At 42.0% G+C, this 23,642-nt stretch overlaps 1 protein-coding gene across 1 annotated transcript in view; it reads right to left on the bottom strand.

Annotated features, from left to right (window-relative positions):
- Nucleotides 1-23,642, bottom strand: part of MAGI2 (membrane associated guanylate kinase, WW and PDZ domain containing 2) — a 1,298,069-nt gene that overhangs the window by 125,126 nt on the left and 1,149,301 nt on the right. The window contains 4 exon segments of the mRNA XM_055301214.1: nt 4,459-4,707; nt 11,214-11,406; nt 20,652-20,674; nt 20,677-20,742. Coding sequence (XP_055157189.1) covers nt 4,459-4,707; nt 11,214-11,406; nt 20,652-20,674; nt 20,677-20,742 — 531 coding nt within the window.

Genomic DNA, 23,642 nt, shown 5'->3' on the forward strand with positions numbered 1-23,642 from the left:
TGCTCGCTTCACACTGACCTTCCCCCAGAATGGCTCAGCCCCTGATGCTGTAGCTCCTGAGGCCCCACCATTCACCCACAGAAACCAGAGTCCAGACTGTTAAGACAATGGAACGAAGGCAGGAAGGGCCAAAAAGATGGCCCTAGATTGTTGCTGTGGCCGCTGTCCCGAGCATGTTCAGCCTCGCTGCTTGCATCTCAGTGCACCAATCCTTTCCACAAGCTACCCCGCTCTCCCACTGATGTCTAAGTGCCCATGTGTGTCTACCTCGTAAATGCCAACATAAGCTTCTTGACAAACTACAGAAAAGCAGGAGACTAAGGGTTACTTTTATCTCATCATTTGTGCCAAAGCCCTTCCTGGGAACCTCTGGTGGGAAAGTGGGTTTGTGGTGGGTGGGCACAGCAGAACGCACCTAGGAGGACAGGTATAGCTCTGCAATAAAACCTGGATGTCAGGGTTCAGCCTTGAGCTGGAGAGGCCCAAAGACCAACCTGTCAACCCTACTGTGCATGGCCATGGGGCCATCTTTCCAGAGAAAGCATCTGCTCCACTCGAAGTCAGACAATTACCTGAGTCTTCTCTATCCTGTGTACAAAGACCTCGGTGACAATGGAGTTAGTTGAAGGCGGTAAATGCCTTGAACTTCCCAAATATACCAAATTTCCAGGTTTTTTTTTTTTTAAGATATTATCTATTTACTCATGAGAGAGAAAGAGAGAGAGAGAGAGAGAGGGAGGGAGAGACAAGAGAGAAAGGCAGAGACACAGGCAGAAGGAGAAGCAGGCTCCACGCAGGGAGCCCGACATGGGACTCGATCCCATGACCCCAGGACCATGCCCGGGCCGAAGGCAGGCGCCAGACTACTGAGCCACCCAGGGATCCCCAAATTTCCAGTTTTTGAGAAGCTTCTAACATTGTTCCTGATATTCTGTTTCTCATTAATATGGCAATGAACGTCTTTGTATACAAACCTTTGTTAGAATCTTTTTAAGAATTTAAAATTCAATTGCCTGTTACAAATTACTCTTATCCTAGGCTCTGGTCTGCAAACCATTTTGTTTTCTCTTGGATCTGATTTTTTTTAAAAGATTTTATTTATTTATTTATTTGAGAACGAGAAAGAGACGGAGGAAGAGAGTGTGGGAAAAGCAGAGGAAGAAAGACGAGCAGTTCGCAGGCTGAGGGCAGAGCCTGACGTGGGGCTCGATGCCAGGACCCTGAGATCATCGCCTGAGCTGAGATGAAGAGTCAGATGCTTCGCCCAGTGAGCCACCCAGGCGCCGCCCGATGAATCCAATTTTAAGGTCTGAAGAAAATACTTAATATTTTGGACAATGGGACAAAAATGCTCAGGAAGCTTGCTTATTCCCACTTTAAATCAGGAAGGATATTCCTGGACCTCGGATGGAGGCTTCGGAGTCTTGCCTGCTGCCCAGCAGTATTTGGTCTCCTGGGTTATGGGTTTTGGACGGAAGCAGTGCATTCCTTAATTACAGTAACAAACATAAAGGACATTGCTTCTTAATATTTTGGGAAATAATATTTTGAAAAAAAAATATCTGAGGCTTGGAAATGAGCCGGACTGAATGCCAGGTAATAAATAAACCAGGAACCCCACCGCCCATGTTCTCAACTGATGGAACATCTGGCATGTGTGGCAAAATTTTGGCCCAGACTGAGAAAGTTACAGAAAGCAACTCTTTTTCCCCCTTCAGGGTGGTGAGATTTACATTTGTGCTCCCCATCTCTCCTGTCTTCTCTGATACAGTCAATAAAGACATAGTGTTTGTAGGAGGTTCTAGAAGGCACTGCTTTGGGCCTGAACTTGGATGTTTCCTGTGATGTTTTCTAGTTTATTGGCTAGTGAATTCTGGGAAGACTTAGAGCCTAAAGCCTCAGCAAAGAAAGGCACACTCAGCAGGACTCGTGTGTCCCTCACCCCTGACCCAGGCTGCAGGACTGAGCACTTCCACCTACTAATTCATTTAACCTTCAGAGCAACCCCTCGACATAGGTCCATTATCTTGTCTTTACAGTCAAGGAAACTGAGGCCCAAAGAGGTCATGTAACTTCCTCAAGGTTACACACCTAAGAGATGACGAAGCACGTTTTCGAATCCAGGCAGTGTGATTTTAGCCAGTTGAGTGCTCTGTCTGCCAACACCAAGGCTCGGTAGCCTTGATAAAAACCACGACCACATTCATGGTCCTTGGGCTCAGGTAAGACATGAAAAGAAAAATGACCCAAACCCCAGGAATGATTGTGACTCCTGAGTACGTGATACTATCATGCTCTCCAGACTCATAGAATTAAGGACCCTTAATATTCTGAGGATGGATATGTGACATGAGGATGGCTCTTTACCATTCATGAGGTACTTAGCCTTTCTCTTTAAAATGAGAGCTCCAAATTATAAGAGAAGTTAAGTAGGAAACAGCATCAGGTTCAGAAAGCTTTTAGGTTCATGCTGCAAATTATATCTTGTAAACGCTACAGGCCATCAGTATAATCACTGCTCTTCCCACGGAACATGTGGGCAACCTGCATTTCAAACTCCTTAAATTGAAAAGAAATAAATATGTGAAAAAAGAAGCCAGGAAGCATCATGAATATATTTCCACTCTCTAGGGTGATGTAAAATAATTCCATTTTGAAAATGGCTACAATTATTCTTTTGAGGTCAGTCTAATGTCACCAAGGTAGGAAGACAAATTCACATTAATTATAAGCATTTGTACGTGTTGTTTTCCAAATCTACCTATGCATGGATCTTATTTGCAATAGAAAAAGCAGCTGTGGCTTCTCCATGTAGTAAGTGCAATGTGTGCACACACACTCATTTCTCTCTATGCACTTAGCAATAATGCCACCACACCTCAAAGAAATCTGAGGTCTTACCTGCATGGTTAGCACTTTCATTGTGGTGGCATATTTTTTATTTTTATTTCGGTCCTTTACATACCCTGCAATCTGCCTGAGTGGAATAGCTACAAAAGCTCTCTGTGAACATTTTTTTCCCAAGTCTACATTATTGGAACGCTGTTTATATAATTCATGAAGATCTTCAGTCTTATGTCCTTTTAATCCCGGTGAATCTATCGTTCTGACATAATCTTACTTTTACTCTCTGCTTAAAGATTGGATTTATTTCTTCATTTTGGGCAGGAAAAGAGAAATGAAGTTGTACTTTCAGATGTATGCACTTTGGCTTCTGCACCTACTCACTGAGGTTACGCACCTCTATAGTTTTCATTCTTGAATTTTCAACGGTAAAGTGAAACAGGGCCATTTCTTTCCATTCAGTCCTGGCGGTGTTTTGGGAACATTAACTGTATCATAAAAAGTGCTTATTCGTCCTCAATGATTTGATTTCTTGAGTACTGTTTGACAACTCCCCATTACCCCATGTGCTGGAAACAATCACAATTTATGAGAATTTTAGGACCACATGACTCAATTAACTTTGTCTCAATGCTCTCTATTTCCATGTTTCTACCCATAATATTTTGGGCTAAATCACTTCAACGTGAAAAATGGGCAAGTTTCCTATTGCCTATTCGGTCCTACTACCTGCTGGTAGCCGGGTAACTTCTGGAATAATGTTGCCCAAAGGAAAACTACCAAGGAAGACAGAATCTACAGGATGACCAATTTTAAGAGAAATACAACTGCTGACTGTTACCTGTTGTACAGACTCATAGATTTGGAGGAGCCCTAGGTGAAGTCATGGATGTTGCCCCACCCATTGCTACTACACCAGGGGAAGGTTCCAGGATCTCTACACCTGCAGGGCCCTTTTTAGGACCTCTCAATTCTGTCTCAGGCTTCCATTCTTGCTCTTTTTTCCTGATTTCATTAAAAAATGTAAGTCAGGGTTTATGTCCATTGCTTAACCCCCTCCATGGTTCCCATGGACTTAGACTACAGTCCAGACTTTTCCCCATGGCCCTGTGAAGCCCTGTGCAGCCTGCCTCCTCTCTAGTCCTCTGTCTTGGTCTCACATTGCTCTTTCATGTCCATTCTATCATAGCCACACTGAGTTCTGCAGAGTTCTTGAATGCTGAGCTGCTTCCTGGACTGCTTTCCCCCCAGATGCTTTGCATATCTGGTTTCATCCTATCCATCCGGAAGGAGCTCTCCTTCCCTCATACCAACACTCTCACACCACTTGGTTTTATTTTCTTCCCACTTAAATAAATATGAATTCAGAGCTTTTATGGGGGTTGTGGGGTCCAGGGGACATTAGATGCAATCTTGCATTCTTCCTAAGCCAAAGTTTCAGCAACGTTTGGTTAATCATAGGTTAAGGACGTCTTATTCATGGCCACAGCCTGAGAGTTTCTGTCTCCACAAGATGCCTACAGCAGCCCTCTGCTCTGTATGTCCAGTATCCCTCCCACCAGAACAAATGAACACAAGATCTCTTATTCAAAGGCAAGGGAAGCCATCACTTACTGATAGTGGATCCGGACTCAGGTCTGTTCAGGGAGCTGATGATGACAAAGCCGAAGCCTTCGTTCTCTTTGCGGTGAATGACCACATCACTGGTCTGCAGGCTGTGTGAGGCAAAGCCTTCAGGAGGAGAGGCATTGCTACTTGTGGCAGCATGGTTGCTGTTGGCGTAGGTTGCGTAGTCACTGCGTGGAGAGCTGTGGTGGGTTGATACGGAGCCTGGACTCCTCCCATTCTCTGGGCAGGGTTCCCCTGCAATACACATTGTGTGCAGGCACTCAGTTATTCACCAAGGGTCTTGATGAGTGCCTGCGTGTACTAGGTGCACTTCTAGACATTGGCATTGTTACAAGACTGGTTGACTGGCTTCCGATCCCCATGAGTAGATAGGGCTACTTACCTAGGTATGGAGCACCCAGGTCTAAGCCCCATTCCATTCTTCACAGAAAACATAGCTAACCCCCTCATCAGCTTCTGCTGTGCTGCTACTATTTCCTATCTTCCTTTTTTGTTAAATCTGTAACCCCTCTGGGACAATGCCTTTAGATATTGAGCCTCTTCTTCTTTTTTTTTTCTTAAAAATTTATTCATTCATTTGATAGAAGGGAAGCAGACTCCCACTGAGCAGGGAGCCCCACATGGGGCTCGATCTCACAACCCTGGAATCACAACCTGAGCCAAAACCAAGAGTCAGACGCTTAACTGACAGAGCCACCCAGGAGCCCCTAGATATTGAGCTTCTTAGTTGCATAACAGTAATTATTCAGAGAAGATTATAAAACAGTGGACAGTTTTTAAACTACATTGTGTACAGGAATTAAAGAACTTGCAAAAACTATGAATCTTCAGCGCCTACATGTAGAAAGTGTTTTTAGGAAGACTGGGCGTAGGAATCCCAAAGAGGTTTCCAGGCCACCATTGAGCAATGCTGCTGGAGGGGAACGGTAAGTGGGGCTAACTTAACAGCCCAGGACGTCCATGGAAAGGGACCTATCATAATTTTAATAAGAGCCACAGTTTTATTGAATTTTGTGATATTCTGTTAGCCCAAAAGTGTTAATTCACCTGGTGTAGATGGGAAATGTCTTTCTTAAAGGATCCTTCTTTTATTCACTCATTCTAGGTTCAAATCTAACAATGATGTCAGGCCAACGGATGATGAGTTTTGAATCTCTGAGAGAGGTGTCAGTGGCACTGCTCATTTATACTCTGTATTATTACAAAATATACTCTATTATCAGCCAGATAAACCAAACCAATACTTCCATGAGAAAACAAGCTTATTTACAGGGAAAAATGATAGAAAGTTGGCAGCCAAGAGAAGCTGCTTTTTAAAAATGAAAGTTCATCTGTCACCGAGAAAGAATTTTGTCATTTTAATTTAATACCTAGGTTTCGGTATTCTGATTAAAGAACTGAAGCGGGTACCCTAGAACACTGTTATTAAAAATAGAGCTGTTTCATCTCCATCTTATACTTTGATTAGTGTGCTTAGAGGATGTTTATGGAACAGAGAAACAGTAAGAAGGAAAGTAATCACAATTAATGATTCCTTTTTGGGTCTCTAGGTATGGTCTCCTATGTTGAGCTCTGGTAGGTGTCTCATATGGAGAGTCACAAATAATTGTAAAAACTAATTACTAAAAAATTAGCAAAAGTTCCAGTGAAGGTTCTTATCTTGATAAGCTGCAGTTCCATTCTGAAATGAAAAGTCATTTCATTTCAAAACTCAAGATCATTTCAAAAATCAGGGAGAAAGAACACAGACTACAAGAGATTTTTTGGAGCTGCATTTATTCATATACTCAGATTAAAAAATTGTCTTAATGCTGAAACGTATTCACTTCTTTGTTTGTAACAGCAGAATGAATAAGACCCAGGCTGCTTTTTATTATTATTTGATGAATTTGAATTTTTCTGTAAGATTTAATTAATCAGGTTTTAATTAAAGAAAACAAATGGATGCTTTTCGTCTGTAAGAAATACTGAGGTGAGAAAAGAGCAAAATGTCAAGGTCAAGGCCTTTCCCTCTTTTCTGCCAGAATTTAATTTACTGCCTGTAAGATGTACCCTCCCCACGAGAAAATATCAACCGAAGACAAGCTGTTACTGTCTTGGTGAAGCACGTGTCCTTTATCGGTCTTTGTGCAAGTTGGAAATAAAGTGATTAGAGATAGCCAGGAAGAAGAAAAACAAACAATTATGAAGCTGCAACATTAAATTGAAAATCTCCCCGAGTTATTGGACCAGATCAGTAACTAAATGTCATAGGCATTGACAAGAGAGATCTCATTTTCCGGCTGTCATATTTTAGGGGGTTGAGGGCTGTGCTTGTCAGTAAAGCAGCAACAAAGGAAAAGGATCTGTCTTTGCAGTAAGTGGCTGGGAGTGGCTCTGCCAGTTTCTAGAGGAAGAAAGACTGATCAACACGAGTGCTCCCTGGAGAAGGGAAAGAGTCCAAAACATTAAGAGAATACCATTCTATTGCTTTCGGACTTCTCTTTCAACCTCTAGAACAAAGTTCTTCGTCTTTAACTACATGAACACATTTAAAACCAGGGAGCTAAGAAGATTTCCAATGGTAGATTTTGAGGGAGAGAATTGATTCCACGTTATTTTTCTACTCAGCTGGCTCTAGACCCAAATGAGACCATCTTTTTGCCAACAACCCTTCCTGGTAAAACAACAGCGTTGTTTTAGAAGAATACAGTGAATGTGACAAAGTGACTAAATACGACATGCATTTTTTTTTTTAATTCACTAACTTCCAGCATCCCTGACTCATCCTCCTGGCACTCGCACAGATGGGTGTACAGAATTCGGTCAATTAGTATCTACTCAAGCCAAATAATGAATTTTTAGGATGAGCGTCTCTTTTGTCCTCACCAGTCATCCTGGAAATCATCACTGAGCTGACTGGAAGAGGTCTCTGTTTGGGAAGGTGGGCATTGTTGGCAATGCCATCCAGGTGAGATGGTTTCAATGAGAACGGTCAACCACTGGTCAGGGGCTGCTCCTCATCTGTAGACTCTCCCATTATTTGTGTCCAGGGCCAGCCTATACTCTGGTAATTGTTAAAATTGATTGCCAATGTTTTTCAAAAGGGAGATTTTACAGAAATAGGGATTTCCAGTTTCTCTTGAAATATCTGGCAGTTAATAGCTAGAGCTGGGTGGCGGCTGCTCCCTTTATCAGATTTGTGTTTGCAAGCCACCACGGTGCCAACAACCCCCCAGTGCCTCCTGCAAATTCCTGTCTTACTCATTTACCCGTAGAGCGAGGAATATGCAGGGCCAAAGTGACGGGCTCCATCAGAACCCTAGTTTCCCTTCCAGATCACATGCTGGGTACCAGGACTCTAGGGCCCTCTCATAAACAGAGCTTGCCTGCTTCCAGGGTGTGCCTGGGCCTCTTCTCTGGGCTGTACCCCAGGAGCATGGCAGCACGGTAGATGTCTTGTCCTGAAGCATGGCCGAGGCTATGGGGTATGCTGGCACAGGCTGGACTGTCCACATGCAATGTGCCCCCTCATGGGGCCCGACGGAGGAGGGAGCAGCCCACAGGCTGTGGCCCTGCCAAAGCCAGGGGCTGGCCTGCCTGCAGGCATGTGGGTTTGTGCACTCTTGGTCTATCCTCATCAAAGCGGACAACTTATTTACATGGGTGACATGCTCAAGGACAAAGAAGATGGGGACGTGTTTAGAATCGACAAAAAAAGCTTAGTAACCAGGACCAGGGAACCCACTGGCACTCTAAACAATGGCTAAGCGTTTCAGCCAGCTGCCAAGAAAACCTTCTCTTTCTTGGCATTAAGCCAAGAGTTAGACTTTCCCTGAGATGTTAGAGAACAGATACAGATGGAGAGCTTTAAGACGGACTCTAACGTGTTTGATTAAGTCATAAAATGCTCTTTCACATCAATTCTAGATTGACACATTAGGAAATTCCTCAGGCACCCTTCCCTCAGATGAACAGTGTGTATTCAAAATAACGTGTCATTAGGTTGAACATCTCAAAGCTGAGCTACTCAACATATAAATATTTATACTTCAGTGTAATAATTAAAGCCACTCTTCTAATATCCTTGGGGAAAAACAGCTAAACATTGGAGCCGGTGGCATGGATAAGACATCTCTCAAAACTAGTTTAAAGTGGAAGGTCTGGGCTATAACAATTTGGTAACTGAAATTGGATGTATTATTGGATGTTTCCTTTCTTCACTCCAAGATTTCTCCTTTTTGAGGATCTAGATTGTCATTGCCTCCTTAAGAACTTGGCCGTTCTATCTTTAGTGTGTACACTTTAAAAATATTTTAATATTTGCAGGGTTTTGTGTTAATTTCTGCCCAAATGGAACTAACTAGGTGGTGTCTCTCCTAATAGAAGTGGTTTTCTGTTGAGCATTAACTTGGAAGCCAGTGCCCAGTGGCTTCTGAGGAGGGACAGGACATTTGTACAAGCACCAGGGTGAAAGCTTTAAGTTCTACGACCTCCCTTCTTCCCAGATCCTGACACGGCTCCTTTGTGCAGGAAGGCGACGACTCTGTCCCTCTTCTTACCCATCTTTTGTGTCTTTGCAAGCTGCTTGCTCACGTCCCTTCAACTTTGAACCATCTTGTCACAAACTAGCTCATACCTCCCACTGCCTTTGCTTGGGAAAGCGTAATAATAATGCTAACAGCCCTTGAGAAGGCATTTCCACCATCATATCCATTTGTGGCTGTTCCTTTTCGCTGTTGGAGAAACAGCAGCTATGAAGAAAAGTTGCCTTGCTATTGCTATGCCTTTAAAAAATCTGTCCCATTCTACTTCTAGGCATTTACTTCACCATCAAAGTATCCTTTCCTGAACTTAATCATTTTCAATACTGATGAAGCTTTCAAGGAAGAGTGAGCTGAATTAACTTGGAAACTCTCCTGGTGTGAACGAGCAGTCTGCAGCCGAACATTTTCAAAAATTAAATGCACTTGAGATGCACTCGAAAGCCTAAATGAGTAAAGTTGGTAAGAACTGCAGCAAAGAGCATCTTCACCAAAGTCACATGATCCACAAATTGCAAGAATACGTTTTTGCAGCATTTGGCACACACTCCAATAGCTTGGATTGATTAGAACAAAATTTAATTTGCAATAATCAGCTGGTGGCAAGGGGAGCATGAAATTATGTTGGTGCACTGGCTTTGCACCTTGCAGTATATTTCCTTGTAAATCAGGTATCTTTTTAATTTATCTTTGGGTTACAGAGCATATAGCACAGCAAACTTTTTATTAAAAATCACTCTTAGGGAGAGAGACAGTTAAATGTTAACCAAGCAAACACTGTCTTCCTCCTGGCATCTTGCCCAAGGATAAGTCATAATTCAAGGTGTTTTACTTCTTTGGGTCAAGTGGTATGCCATGAATTTCTGAAGATGAATGGCACTTCTTAGCAAAACCTCCATACGATCCAAGATATATGGCAGTCTCGAACTGGTGAGGGCTGACAATTCTTCTGGCTTGCCCTTTTAAATGACTGCCCTTGATCAAAGTCTGGTTTCTAGAAGACTTGAATAGAAAAAGGATTTTTAGTTCAATTAATAAGCCTTATCTTCCCTAGTTATTCACAGCTGTGATTAGCCAGTGGCACCCCCCACTTCTTATCTTTTTTGATTCGGGTGTGTTATAATGATAACACATACAGAAGACTACTTATGTGAGGGAGTGGCATTTGCTAGCAGTTGGTCTCACGTCTTTGAATTCACTGGGGGTGGGATGGGAGAGGGCCCGAGGTGGCAATAAAGCCACAAGCACTGGCTGGGGAGCTAAGAGCCTCGGCATTATCACTGACCCACTGCAGACTCCTGGGCAAGGAGACTGCTGGACCAGACCTCTGGGCCTTTGTTTCCTTAGCTGTAACACGAGGGAGCTCATGCCGCCAAGGTCCCTCTTTACCTGTATGAGGAGGGCCGGGGGTGCTGAGCGAGAGGCCCGTGGCCACGAGGGCAGAAGGTGACCGACTGTCGCTGGTGCTGTTCCTCCTGCAATTCGCAGGGCAAAGCACAGGCAGTTGGGATCCTACTGCCAACATTACTGAGTGCTTAGATCATGAAAAACAGCTGATTTTTGTAACAAAGCTACTTATAAAAATATAAATCTTTTTTGGGGGGCATTATGATGGTGGACAGAGATAAACTGAATCTTATTATGACTGTGAAGTCTGTTAAAAGTGAAGTCTTTGGTGGATTCTTTTCTGAAGCTAGGAAATGGCTGCAAAGGGAATAATTACTTCTAATTTACCAGTTTCATAAGTTTGGAGGTAAATGAATTGTGTTTTCTCAGAATGATGTACAAGCTATATTTTTGTAATATTGTTACCTTTTATCAGGCTCTACAATGGAGGCCAATTTTCCAGCCTAGTTGCCTTATTATGGTATCAAAATGCTGTGGTTCTTGGTTTGTAAACACAAGGAGGAACATTTTCAAAAGCTGTATTTTTCACTACCGTAATGTTCCTCTTAGAGCTAGCATCCACCAAAGAGCAAAGAGCATATGCATCTGAAATTAAACCCAAGCTTGTGAGAAATTTTTAATGACTACACTGAAAATATCTGCTTGGAGTGGAGTGAAAATCTGCACTTTCAAAATCAGAGTTACATTTGGAATAGCTAGGTTGGCTTTTTTCCTTGTCTTTTTTCCTTGATTTAAAATTTTGTTTTCATGTCCCATAAAGGCATTTCACTACCTGAGCCCCAAACCTCCCTGTTGGCTTAAGCCACACACCTCCACATAGCACCTTCCTTCTCACAGTGAGGTTGACCTGCCCGTTCCGGGCTGCATGGTGCATCAGGTCGATGACGTAGCGGTGGGTCTTGCCAGCCACTGGAATCCCGTCAACATAGACAAGCTCGTCTCCCGGGTGTAGGCGGCCGTCTCTGTCGGCTGAACCCATGGCAATGACTGCGCCAATCAAAATCTAGAGGACAGTGAGAAGGAAAGGATGTTTACATTTCAGCTTTTCCCCCCATATATATATAATTTTTTATGTACATATAATTATAGATAACGATATTTATATATAATTTATATATTTATATGATATATTTCTTTATAAATATATAAATTTAGGGATCCCTGGGTGGCGCAGCAGTTTGGCGCCTGCCTTTGGCCCAGGGCGCGATCCTGGAGACCCGGGATCGAATCCCACGTCAGGCTCCCGGTGCATGGAGCCTGCTTCTCCCTCTGCCTGTGTCTCTGCTTCTCTCTCTCTCTCTGTATGACTATCGTAAATAAATAAAAAAAAATTAAAAAAAATAAATTTATAAATATATATTTCTTTATAAAGAAATTATATATAAATATAATATATATAACATCATATATAGATATGATTTCTTTATATATATGTACAACTTGGTGTAAGGTTTTACTCCAAACCTGAGCATGTATTTGAAAAATGAAAAAATGAGGGGCTGAAGGGTGCCTTTCCCACTCTTCCGGGTTGCTAGCTCCTTTTAGAGAAATAAACATTTTGAACTCGCTGCTGATGGCCATGGAATCTGGGGGATGCTTGCTTCCTGGCTCACCAGTTACCACCCTTAAGGAAAATTCTAACCCCAAATAATCTGATGTTATTGGCCAGTGTGCATGTATAGTGAATGGGAGATTGAATCCTGGCTCCACTTCTTGTTTGTGTGGCCTGGGGCAAGTCTTAACCCTCTGCGAGCCTCAGTTTCTTCATCTGCAAAATGGGGAAATGAAGTAATGGGAGCTACTTCCTGGAGTTGTTGGGAGAACTAAGTGAAATAATGCATGTAAAGCATTTAACTTTGCTCATGGCACATAGTGAGGGCTCAAAAAGTTTCAGGGGAAACTAGATTATGAAGCTGATAATGATTCAATTTTGTTTGTTTGCTTTGCTTTGAAAGGCTGGAGGTAAGGAGAAAATAAAACAAAGCAAAACTCACAGTTACCTTTCTGGCCAGTTGACTTAAAAAAAGTCTCAGTCAAACCTCCTCCTGTTTTTTTTTTTTTTTAAAGATTTTATTTATTTATTCATGAGACACACACACACAGAGGCAGAGACACAGGCAGAGGGAGAAGGAGGGTCCATACAGGGAACCCGATGTGGGATTCGATCCCGGGACTCCAGGACCACACCCCGAGCCAAAGGCAGATGCTCAACTCAACCCCTGAGCCACCCAGGCATCCCAAACCTCCGCCCAATTTTTGCTCTGTTCCTTTGCATATTAGAGGACTGTCCTCTGCATAAAGGACATTCCTAGTTTTGCCTGTCCCCTGAAATGCTTCTGCTGTTTAGGTGACTCTTACACCAGGATATGAGGAGGTACACATCTGTGAAATGTGTGAACTGTAATTCCCTGAACCAGGGACTGTAACGAAGGGTCTAACATACGGCCTCCCACTTCTCATTGGAAACACTCAGGTTAGTGTCCATTAACAGGTTTTTTTTTCTTTCTCAGAAAAACAACAATAGCACTAAACATTTTAGTTTCACTGTTTAACCTACAATTTTTCCAACACACAGACAACAGATATTCTTCTTTTGCCAATGATTTCTTTCCAATCCCAGATCTGTGGATCCCAGCTAATTTGCAGAATTGCTCCATCGTGACTGCAGGCTCACATGTGGCAGACTGATTCTTACTTGGTCACACTGCTCGGTGTGGGCCCGTCAACATGACAACCAGATGTGAATGCCCGGGACTTCTCAGGTATATGCAGAATTAGAGTCTGAAGAGTCTTAGTTCAGGAAAAAAACTGAGGACTTCATAGCCTGGGTCTACTGAATAGCTTTCTTTATCCATAGAAATGAAAATTCTCTGTCACTACAGTTACTTTCTCCCTGTTCCTGGGGGTGAGCTAGGGGCAGATTGCTTCTACATTGATTATTAGTGCTCTGATGAGTGATTCGTTATTGCTGTCACAAAGAAAACCTCACAATCCTGCCTCAGATTATGGAGTGGTTCATTCCCTGCAACGCTCCGACCCCATTTACTAGAGGCTGGCAGTTGGGCATGCTTCTGACATTTTCTGTTTCTCTTATTGTTATGCCAATCAGAATTTATGAGTTTTCTTTCTAAAGATGTTCCAATCTATTCTTCAAAAGACTCAACCCACTAAGGAGCCCTTCAAAGATTTGTTAAATGCTTTGTGCAAAAGCCAGTTAAAATGAATGCTTATGTTTCTCCACTGTCCCCCGAAATGCTACACTTAGCTGGGTTAGTCCTCTAAAATGCTTCAACCTTCAGATTTCCTATGTGCTTTAGTGAGAGACTTTATAGCTAGTTTCAGAGAACAAAATGGCTCATGAACTATCTTGGCTGGTTAATTATCGACTTTAAGCTATAGCACTGACTCTAAATGATAAAAGTGAACCAAAATATGGGTCACATCTGAGAAGAGCGATGGCTGCAGTTGGGTCCTCTTCAAAAAGATTAACAACAAAATTTCACTTAGGAAAAAAAAAAACACCACCAAAAAAAATCCTCCAAAATTTCACACTGAAAATTCCCATTCCTCCCTTGATATAAGCAGACAGCAGATAGACAGATGCTCTTAGAGTTATCTTCTTTCTTCCTAGGTGATACTAGCTTATTATCACCCATCAAAGGGAAAATCCCAGGAAAACATCAGCTTTTCTGCCGTGTTGCTGCCATATGAGTACAATTAATTCATTTATTCAGCAAATATTTATCGAACCCAGGGGCACTTTTAGGTGATAGGAAGTCATCAGTGAACAATGCATACAAATCCCTGCCCCTTATAGAACTTCTATTCTAGTGGTCAGACAATAATAAGTGTAGTAAGTGTGTTAGGTACGTTGTATGCTAGCTGGCATGTTCTGGGTGAAAAAAGAGAGCAAGGCGGCGGGGCTGGGTGTCAGACATGTGGCCGAGATGGTGGGAGAGGTGGTTAGAGCAGGTGACACTGAGAAGTTGACGTTTGAGCAAAGGCTAAAGGTTAACTGACATACTTTTTTAAAACTGGAAGCTTTACTCTTTAAATTTTTGTTCATGTTATCGAATCTCATGTGTTTATTTCCAAACAAGTGGTAAATTCAACACAGTACTTCAATATAATTTATTATATGGTGTTGCATAATTCCTGTACATATATATATATATATAATTATATTATAAATCCATCTTCTACCTTGTTTCAAACAAAGGTTGACCCAGCTATGAAACAAACTTGAACTGAGCTGAGTGTGGTCACCGCAGATACAAAGCAGCTCTATGTATCTCTCTTTTTAGGAAAAACAAACACTTCTTTTCCCTTTTAATTCGAATATGCTTTGTATGTTCCAGACATTCTATGACTTTATTTCCTGTCTGCTATGGTCACTGCAGAGACTAGATGGCCCATGGTTCCTTCTCGCACTGTAAGTCATACTGGCTTTTCAGTGCATGTACATTCTCATGTTTGCTTATACTATTGAGAACATGCCTCAGGACATCTGATCCTTTAAGCTAGTAGTTCTAACACTTTAGGGTACATGCGAATCACCTGGTGAGCTTATTATAACACAGCGTTGGGAATCACCTCCAGAGTGTGATACTATTGCAGGTCTTAGGTGGAACCTAAGTTTCCACATGTTTAACAAGTTCCCCGGAAAGGTGGGGAGCCTGGTCTGTAGCTCTATCACACTCTGAGTAGCAAGGTCCTGAGTACTCTCACTTGGTTCAATGGCCACAGGATCTCTGGTCTCACTGGTCACCTTCTAAGTCCACCAAAGGACTCCCCCACTGGTGCCTGGCCTGAGCTTCCTGATGCGTCACCCCGGTCACTTTGCAGGTCTTTTGAGGGATCCCTTCTCCTCGCCAATCCCACCCCAAGCGCATAGGCTAAATGTCCCTTCTGGTCTGATCCTAGGCTATCCTGGCCACTGAGCCTTCCCAGCCAACACTGGCCTCACTCCACACACACCTCCCTCCGGCCTCACTGGATCCTTCAGCCTTGTGTAGACCCACTCATCAGTGTTTTCATTGCTCTTGAAGAAGTTCTTTATCTTGTCCTCATTGCTTTGGCCCTGAAGGAAGAGATTTGTGGCAAAACAGCTCAAAAAAAGACTGGTCCCTGACCCCAGGAACAACTGACCCATGGCCTTATCTTTCCAACTGCCTTTTCTAAAAAACAAAAGAATCACAACTCCAAAACTCTATCTTATTGGCTAGGAGGGCATGGAACAAAACAGAGTATTTGATATGAAATAACAGCAATCCACATTCAAGTGGCTGGTACCCTTGTAAGCCAGGGGAAAGAACACACACACACACACACACACACACACACACACACACACACACACAAAGAAAACAAAAACAAAGCCACAATCGTATGTGCAGCCCTTCCATTTATTTTAATTCTTTCCTGCTCTACCTAATGCAAGTCCAACCCCAGTAGGTCTGCTCTGCAATAATTATAACCTGGGACAAGTTGACAGTATAGCAAACCGATTTCAGGCTCTTGCCTTTTGAAACTTCTCCCCAAGTTTGCACAGATTTCCCGACCAAGGAGTATATCTATCATTACCTCTTCTTTCTATGAACAGTTTTTCTCCATTACAGCGTTTTCTAAATCTTTCCACCTTGATGCCTTCCCATCTCTTTTCAGCTCACAGCTGGAAATCCCATTTTTGGTCCTTTCTGGCAATTTTTCATTTCTTTCTATTTCTATTGTTATTTAACTGTGAAAAGTATTTCCTCTTGCAGGAAAAATGCCCATATGCTTTGTTGGAGCTGGAGTCCTGCTGTTCATTATTTGCCGAAAGCTGTGTTGTCGTGTTTAATGTGTGCCCTGAGATGTCAGTACCATTTCATATATATGGAGGCAGAAACCTGTTTGATGTAATTTATGAGACCTCCTGTGGCTGGGGACCAAGTCACCTCATGTGCCTCTCCCTTTGCAGCACATCAGCAATTAAATGAGGCCAGCACATTTTGTTTATATATTATCTCTGGGCTTACAATGAAGGAAAGAAGGAAGGAAAGGCTTATGGGAAATCTTTACAGTAGACTCACTCTTCCTGACACGGTCTTTCTGAGGTGCAACATTCTGGTCTTCAAGGCATTACTTTCTGTCTTTGCTCGCATTAGGAAGATTTAGGCTTCTACTTTAATGACTTAGATGTCAAAATTGTAACTTGCAGTCTGTGTGTGTCTTAAATCATTCCAATGAAAGAATAAACCAGAATAAATCTAAATAAACACAATGAGGATAACTGACATCCATGTCATCTAAGGAGGCTTAGCATAGACACTGGATGCCTGCCCAGTGGAGGAAAGAAAGGACTCTAGCGTCAAAGCCTATGTTCAGAAGGGTTGGGAACCTGGGAGTGTGTGCACTGACAAGGTGCAAAGCTGTCCTGAGGTCAGGCGGTGACCATGGGTGCACTCACACACCTGAGCTTCATTTTGAGTAATACGTGCTCCATTTGGGCAACAATTTCACTGCTTCAGTGCCAGGCGCATTTCAGCCAGACCCTTCCTTCTTGAGCCAGCTGCGACCATGCGTTCCCTGTGACCAATCATGCAGTCCCTCCTACCCCTGGTGAAGATAATACTTCCATAATGTGGCTCTAATTTACTCCCAAAGAGACAAAGCATGAGCCCATGGGGGAGAGGGGTTCCAGCAGAATAAGAATTTTATATTTCAAAGACTGTACTGAAGTATGCATCATGGGAAGAAATGGAACTTTATTACTTTCACATTTATTTCATAGTGTAATCTCTTATTTGTATTTATATATGAGGGAAAGGACCTGATAATATGCTTAGGGCTTATAAAAACCATTATCTGGCCCTGGCTAAAGAGTCCTTTGGTGCAAAATATTCATCTTTCAATCCAATCCTCCGGAATGGGAGTCTCAAAGACAGTAGACTAAATGAGTAACAGGCATACTGTGGCCATGCTCAGTTTTAAAGGGACCACTCCTTGGCTCTGGTCAGGTGTTGTCAATGAGAAAGATAAGCCCAATGTTGTAGATCTATTTTGAAGAGAATATGGAAATCTGAATTTTAAAACTGTGAAATTAGTTGGTGTTCCACAATTTTAAAACACCAGGTTGAGGAAAGCTTGTTGTAGGGCTGCCAGGACACCATCTCTGATTCTAGGACTATACCATTTAAACTCTACAGAGCCTATAGGATCTAGAGGCCTCAGAAAATGTAAACTCCAGATTATTACCTTTTTTTTTTTTTTCCTGAGAGGTTCAGGTGAGAGTTTGACTTGGTGAAGAGGACTCTCTTCAGCTCCATTTAGCAAATATCTACCATGCCAGGCTCTGTGCTAGGCTTGGAAGATACAAATGCCATCAAAACATGGTCCTTGTCTTCAAGGAGCTCACAGATTGGCAAGGGGGAAAAGGTGTCAGTCAGTGCATTCTGGAACAAACAGGAACCTTGTCTTTCTGGTGGAGACTCCTTAGGTTGGTAAGTTTGAAGCATTACGTTAGTATCACTATAGTGGATCCTAATGGGTTTAACCTCCAATGTCCTATAAAAGTCTCAGAATCCCCCACAACGCTATAAAGATCACCTTAAAGTACCATTACTGCCTTCATTTAGTGTCTTTTATACAGATAGGGGTACGATAAAGGGTTTAGCCTGCGCCCAAAGAGAGATCTGGCCTTTCCTGAGATGTAGCCTTTAGACCACTGGAACTGGGGTATCTTTGTTGCTCACTGGGAGCCCCTTGCACTGCACCTAAGAGTTTGTGCTAATGAGGAGACTCATGGTGGGTACCTGACAGTTAATGCTGAAGTAGATGACTCAGGGTAGAGGAGCCACACCACGTCTTGGGGACATGGGTGGGTACTGACCAGACAAGAATGACCAGCCACATAATTAGGGGGTTGGGTGTTTGAACCTTGTGACATCAGCCTAACCTCTGGGAAGGAGAGGGGCTGGAGACGGAGCTCAACCACTTCAACGACTCAATCACTCATACTCACGTAATAAGACCCCAATAAAAACTCTGGACACCAATACTTGGGTGAGCATCTCTGGTTGTTATCGATGCTGGGAGGGAGGGATACTTTGTCCCTGAGGATGATGGAAGCTTTGCACGTGGAGCCCTTCCACACTTTGTCATTTTTTTTTTGGTTGGTCCTAACATGCATCCCTTCAGTATAAAACTGTCATCGAAAGTACAGCACTTTCCTGAGCCCTATGAGTTGTTCTAGTGAATTATCAAATCTGAAGGGGGCCAAGGGACCCCCAAATTTGCAGCTAGTGTCTGAAGTGAGGGAGATTCTTCCCTCCGACTTCACAATTTTTCAGAATCATTGCAGCCGTTGTCAGGAACATGGGGCTGACTTGGCAGTCTGGGGGGCTGAGACCCTAAGGTCCAGTTTGGCTAATGGCACACGATCATTTCTGGGGAACTAATCCAGAATAAAACGGGAAAGACGAAGTCTCTGCCTAGGAGGAATTTTAAATCCTACCCATCAAACTAAATAGGGAGATCTATGAACAGGTTAGAAAATAATCCTGAAGGAAACTAAGTCAGACAAATACCCTGTGGAACCAGGAGGTTAAATGCTTACATATGTGAAGGAACTGGATCCTATTTTTGGTTCTCCCTATACAGAGCAAGATGAGTTACAGAGAGGAGTGAGGCTGCCTCCTGACCAGGTGATGGAGGATCCCCGGTAAACTCAGAATCAGGTGGCAGGTAGAGGGGAACAAGTCTGTGAAAGGGAGCGAAATATAACTGAGATTTGTTCCTTCTGCCTGTGACATAATTTAGTCTCTGGAGAAATAGAAGTCCAAAGTTACCCGAGCCCTATATTTTACCTTAGCACTCTCTTTCCTCCCAAGACCCAGGAGGGAAATCCAGACGACCCTCCATGGTAAATGCACATTCACATCTCCTCTGGCAGCTGGGGATTAGCAACATGGTGGTTGACTGATGCCAAATGTATTCCCCCCAACATTAGGAAATAAGTCTTTTCCCCCTGGAGTTCCTTACCCTTGGAGTCTAAGCTCAGCTTCTTAGCATTTTTCATTGTAAGGGATCTCATCAATCATCTGGTCCAACTCTGCTCAAAGGGCAGAGGAAACCCCTCCGGGATTCCTGTCTGGTTCTTGTCAGCTCTGCTTGGATGCTTCTCCTGGGAAAGTGCTCACTGTCTACCGAGGCAATCTACTTCACTTTGGGACAGTTTTCATTTTTACAGATTCCTTTTATTTGTTATATTATTTTTTTTCTTCTGAATATTTCTGCCCATTTGTGGTTCCAGTTTTATTTTCTGGGATTGATCAACAAGAGAGACGACGATGATAAACATCCACTTGACACTGCTATGATCCAGGCACAATACCAAGAGGTTTGCATCTGGTATCTTTAATTCTTAAAGCTCTCTCTCTGTGAGAGCACTCTTGTGCTCTTCATCTTACAGATGAGGAAACTGAGGCTTATAGCTTAAATCTCTTGCACGAGCTGGGATGGGGTGTCATTTACTCAAACCTTCCATGGACCTGACTTAGTCATATTGGGTACCATTTAAGATACATCTTTTACAATGAGTATTTCATGGCTGATATTTTGATACATGTTCATAAATCTAGCTTTGCTGAGTTTTCTGTATATTATTTTATGCCTTGACTTTGGTATCTAATGGAGTGTGTGTGTGTGTGTGTGTGTGTGTGTGTGCGCGCGCACGGGTTTGATTTCTCCACAGCCCATCCCAAATTCCCAATATTGTGCCAACTGAAGTTCACTTTGTGAACATCTTCTCGTGGTAATCCCTTAGTTTGAATCTGACTGAGATTTTGCAGCAATGAGTTTGATTTTACTTCTGTTTATCCCTGTGTTTTCTCTCCCTTTTAGTTTTGATTGCAAACATCCGTAATTCTGCTGGAATTTATGCCTTTATCTTGTCATAGTGTGTGTATACCTTGTGTTGCTGTCCAGACTGACCAGGAGTCCAATACAATTAAGTAATAGAAATATCTAAAAGGAATTCAATCTGTTCTGAGAAAGAGTAATGTCCCCTCCTATGTATGTACATTAATTTATGATGATATACATTTATGTCAGTCATGGAGACACTGACATGTTTTGAGAACTTAACCAGCAAGAAAAGAACACAAACCTCAAACTTTTTTTTTTTTTTTTGAGCTCTCAAAGATTTTCTTTTAAATTCACAGTGAACGATATAGCCCACACTGTGTAAATAAAGAGGTTTCAACTTACAGGCTGCCCAGGCTCATCTCCCCGAGGATTCTGAAGCCAAATCCAGACTCCATCCTGCGAAGGTGAACATCCAGCTCCTTATAATCTGGACCTGGCATAAAGGAGATCCCATTGAGTAATGAATCCTGTCTCTTCCCCACTCCCTGAGAATGTGAACACACCAATGATAAATTAATTTTGTGGATGTAAGTAATGAGAGTGCTGTTAGAGTTGGTGGACAGCATAGAGGATAAAAAGATGTGGTAACAAAAAATTCCAAAATTAGATGGTCTCTGGTTTAACAGTGATAAAACAGGGGCATTCCTAGGGTATCACCATAGGCTGAAAGAACATACAAATTTCCTGAATGGAAAAAAAAAAAAGATGCCTCTGTAATTCTTTATTTTCCTGAAAGCATTCAGATTGCTTTCAAGAAGATTGGCTGTCACTTTGAGGATGTTTACTCTGACTAGAATGAATGTTTCAGAAGTCTGAGAGAACAGATGACGTCCTGGAACTAGCTGGTAGAGGACTGCCTACAAATTTACAAATATCCCTTTGTAATGAATATGTCTTCATGCACCTCATTTAGTGTGAGTCAGCGGGGGTGGGGTGGGAGATACAAATTTATGCCTAATTAAGTTGTCTTGTTTTGAATTGTAAGAATTAGAAAAGATAGGATTGAAACTTTTCTGTATTGGGAGTTTGAAGTTTTTATTTTCAGACAAACTCCTTTAGGTTTCCCACAGCTTAGGGGTAGAGATTTGGCAAGTGTAAGTGAACTCTTATCTCCCCCAAACACTTTAAAATGTGGAAGCCACTACTGATTTTACTGATTTTACTAGGTTATTTGAAATAAACTGGAAAAGAGATACTTTTGTGCAGTAAGCTGAAAGAACAGAATATACCTAAAAATAAGTTGGGAAATTCCTGGATGTCAATTTTTATCAAATCTAGAATAAATCATTGGAAGGTATAAGAAGTCCTTTGTTTTTTTAAAGGAGAATGTGATGTACGGTTACCCAATACCCCTGGACCTTTGAATCCTTCTCACAGGGGTAAAGTCTCCATCATGACTGAGTTACGCATACTTTCATGGTCATTGCTAGGATGCCAATATATGTTAGCAACTTGGGGGAAATACTTTTAAATGCCATCCTTTGCTTAAGAAGTATTTGGTGATCCTAGGCCTTCACGGTTTAAAGGAGGGGTTAGAATTTATAGAAGCAAGTATTGAGTTAAATTGCTTACACAGGATGGTTTTGGAAATTGGAAAGGGATTTCAGAGAATGATCTGCATGGGACAGGAAGATGTGTCTGAGCCTTTGGATATGTAGTAGTGGTCACAGATGAGAGAGACACTCAGTGAATGATGGCCAGGCAAATCTTTCCTGGGCTCTACAGTAAGTGGGGCTGCCAAAGTGATCCAGTAAGCAAGGTACAATGATACTGGGTTTACCATGGTGCCCTCCAATATGGGCTGTGCATTCCCAGTAATAAACAAAAGGCAATTCATTCATTTCTGAAATGTAGGCATAAGCTGATTATGTGTTAATGATCTCAAAAACAAAACTGAGTCAATCACACAAGTACATTTGCATCTCTGTATATGTTGTGCAGGAATCCATAACCATTCATGCCCTTTCATGAGCGGATGTACATATAACCAAAGACCTTTCCATTCAACTACTAGTATAAAACTCAGAGAAGACTAATCAATTGGATTTCTACATCCATTAGTCATCCCTTATAAATTGCATTAGCATCTATATTTGAAAGATGAGAACTTAGAAGAATTAGTTGGATGGTAAAAGAAAGATGAAAACTTTGTTCTATAATCAACAAGTCACAATTGGCTTTTGAACTCAATTCATTCCTGGGGTCTACATCATGTATGAACATCATGTATGAAATCACACATTGGGAGTGTGTGCTCCTTTGGGGCTTTGGGACTCCAGGCAGATGGAATAGCCCTACAAAATCATAGCAAGAATAGGTATTCCTCCCAGGGGAGGCAGAAAGGCAAGGGGAGATGAGAAGATGACAGATAATGTCCAACCACTTACAAATCTCTAGAAGTTGTTTATGATTCTACTGCTCACAGCAATCTCTTCTCTAGGTTACTTTAAGCTTAGAGGACTCTAGGCCATACATAAAATACATAGAGACCATAAAAAATAAAAGAAAGAATAATATATTTTTGAGATTTAAAATGATAACACTAGAAGTATAACCAGAACTTTCCATCTACTCCTATAAATACTCTCATTTTTGCATCACTGGTAAAGTAAGTGGGAAACTGTTCTTCCAAATGGCCTTAGCGTCAATCCATATTACACTGGGAACTCTAAAGGGTATTTACTATGCAATCCATCTTATTTGCTAAATAAAACTTTCCCCCAAGAAAATGCTGAAATTATGACAATCCCAGTAACAGATTTTTTGAGGTGTGCCAACAAAGAAAGGGGTTGTCTTGTGTCAGAGAATGCTGTAATTCCCAGAGGAATTGGAAAGTATTTCCTTAATGAATGACTCAAGACTCTTGTTTTTAGTAGAAAGAATATAGATTTGAGCCTGTTATTTTATTTAACTTTGAAGAACAGATGTGAGTGCAGCATTCATCCTCCTCCCCCTATCTGTTGTATGCAATTTGGTGACATTATGATCTCCTGAATGTGCCCTGACCACTTAGATTTCAAATGTAGAGTGATGTGTGCCAACCATGACATCTTCACCCTCCAATCTTCCAGGCAGAGATGGCTAGTGTCATGGTACATGAACAAATAGAGAGAGGCAAAGAGAGACTTATTAGAGGACGCCAGCAGACATTTTTACAAATTTCTTTGTTAATTTTGAACACAGACTCAGAGGCTTCAGGGCATGGAAACTTTAGAGACATAGTCAACTGGAAAAAAAAGTTTAAATGATAGATTGTGCCTTAAGGCAGTAGTCCTTTTTTTTATGGGAAAATAAGAGCTTTTAGAAAGATAATTTTTCTGTGGTTTCTTCCTC

The sequence above is a fragment of the Nyctereutes procyonoides genome, unplaced genomic scaffold (assembly GCF_905146905.1).
Source record: "Nyctereutes procyonoides isolate TBG_1078 unplaced genomic scaffold, NYPRO_anot_genome, whole genome shotgun sequence".
Taxonomy (NCBI): Eukaryota; Metazoa; Chordata; class Mammalia; order Carnivora; family Canidae; genus Nyctereutes; species Nyctereutes procyonoides.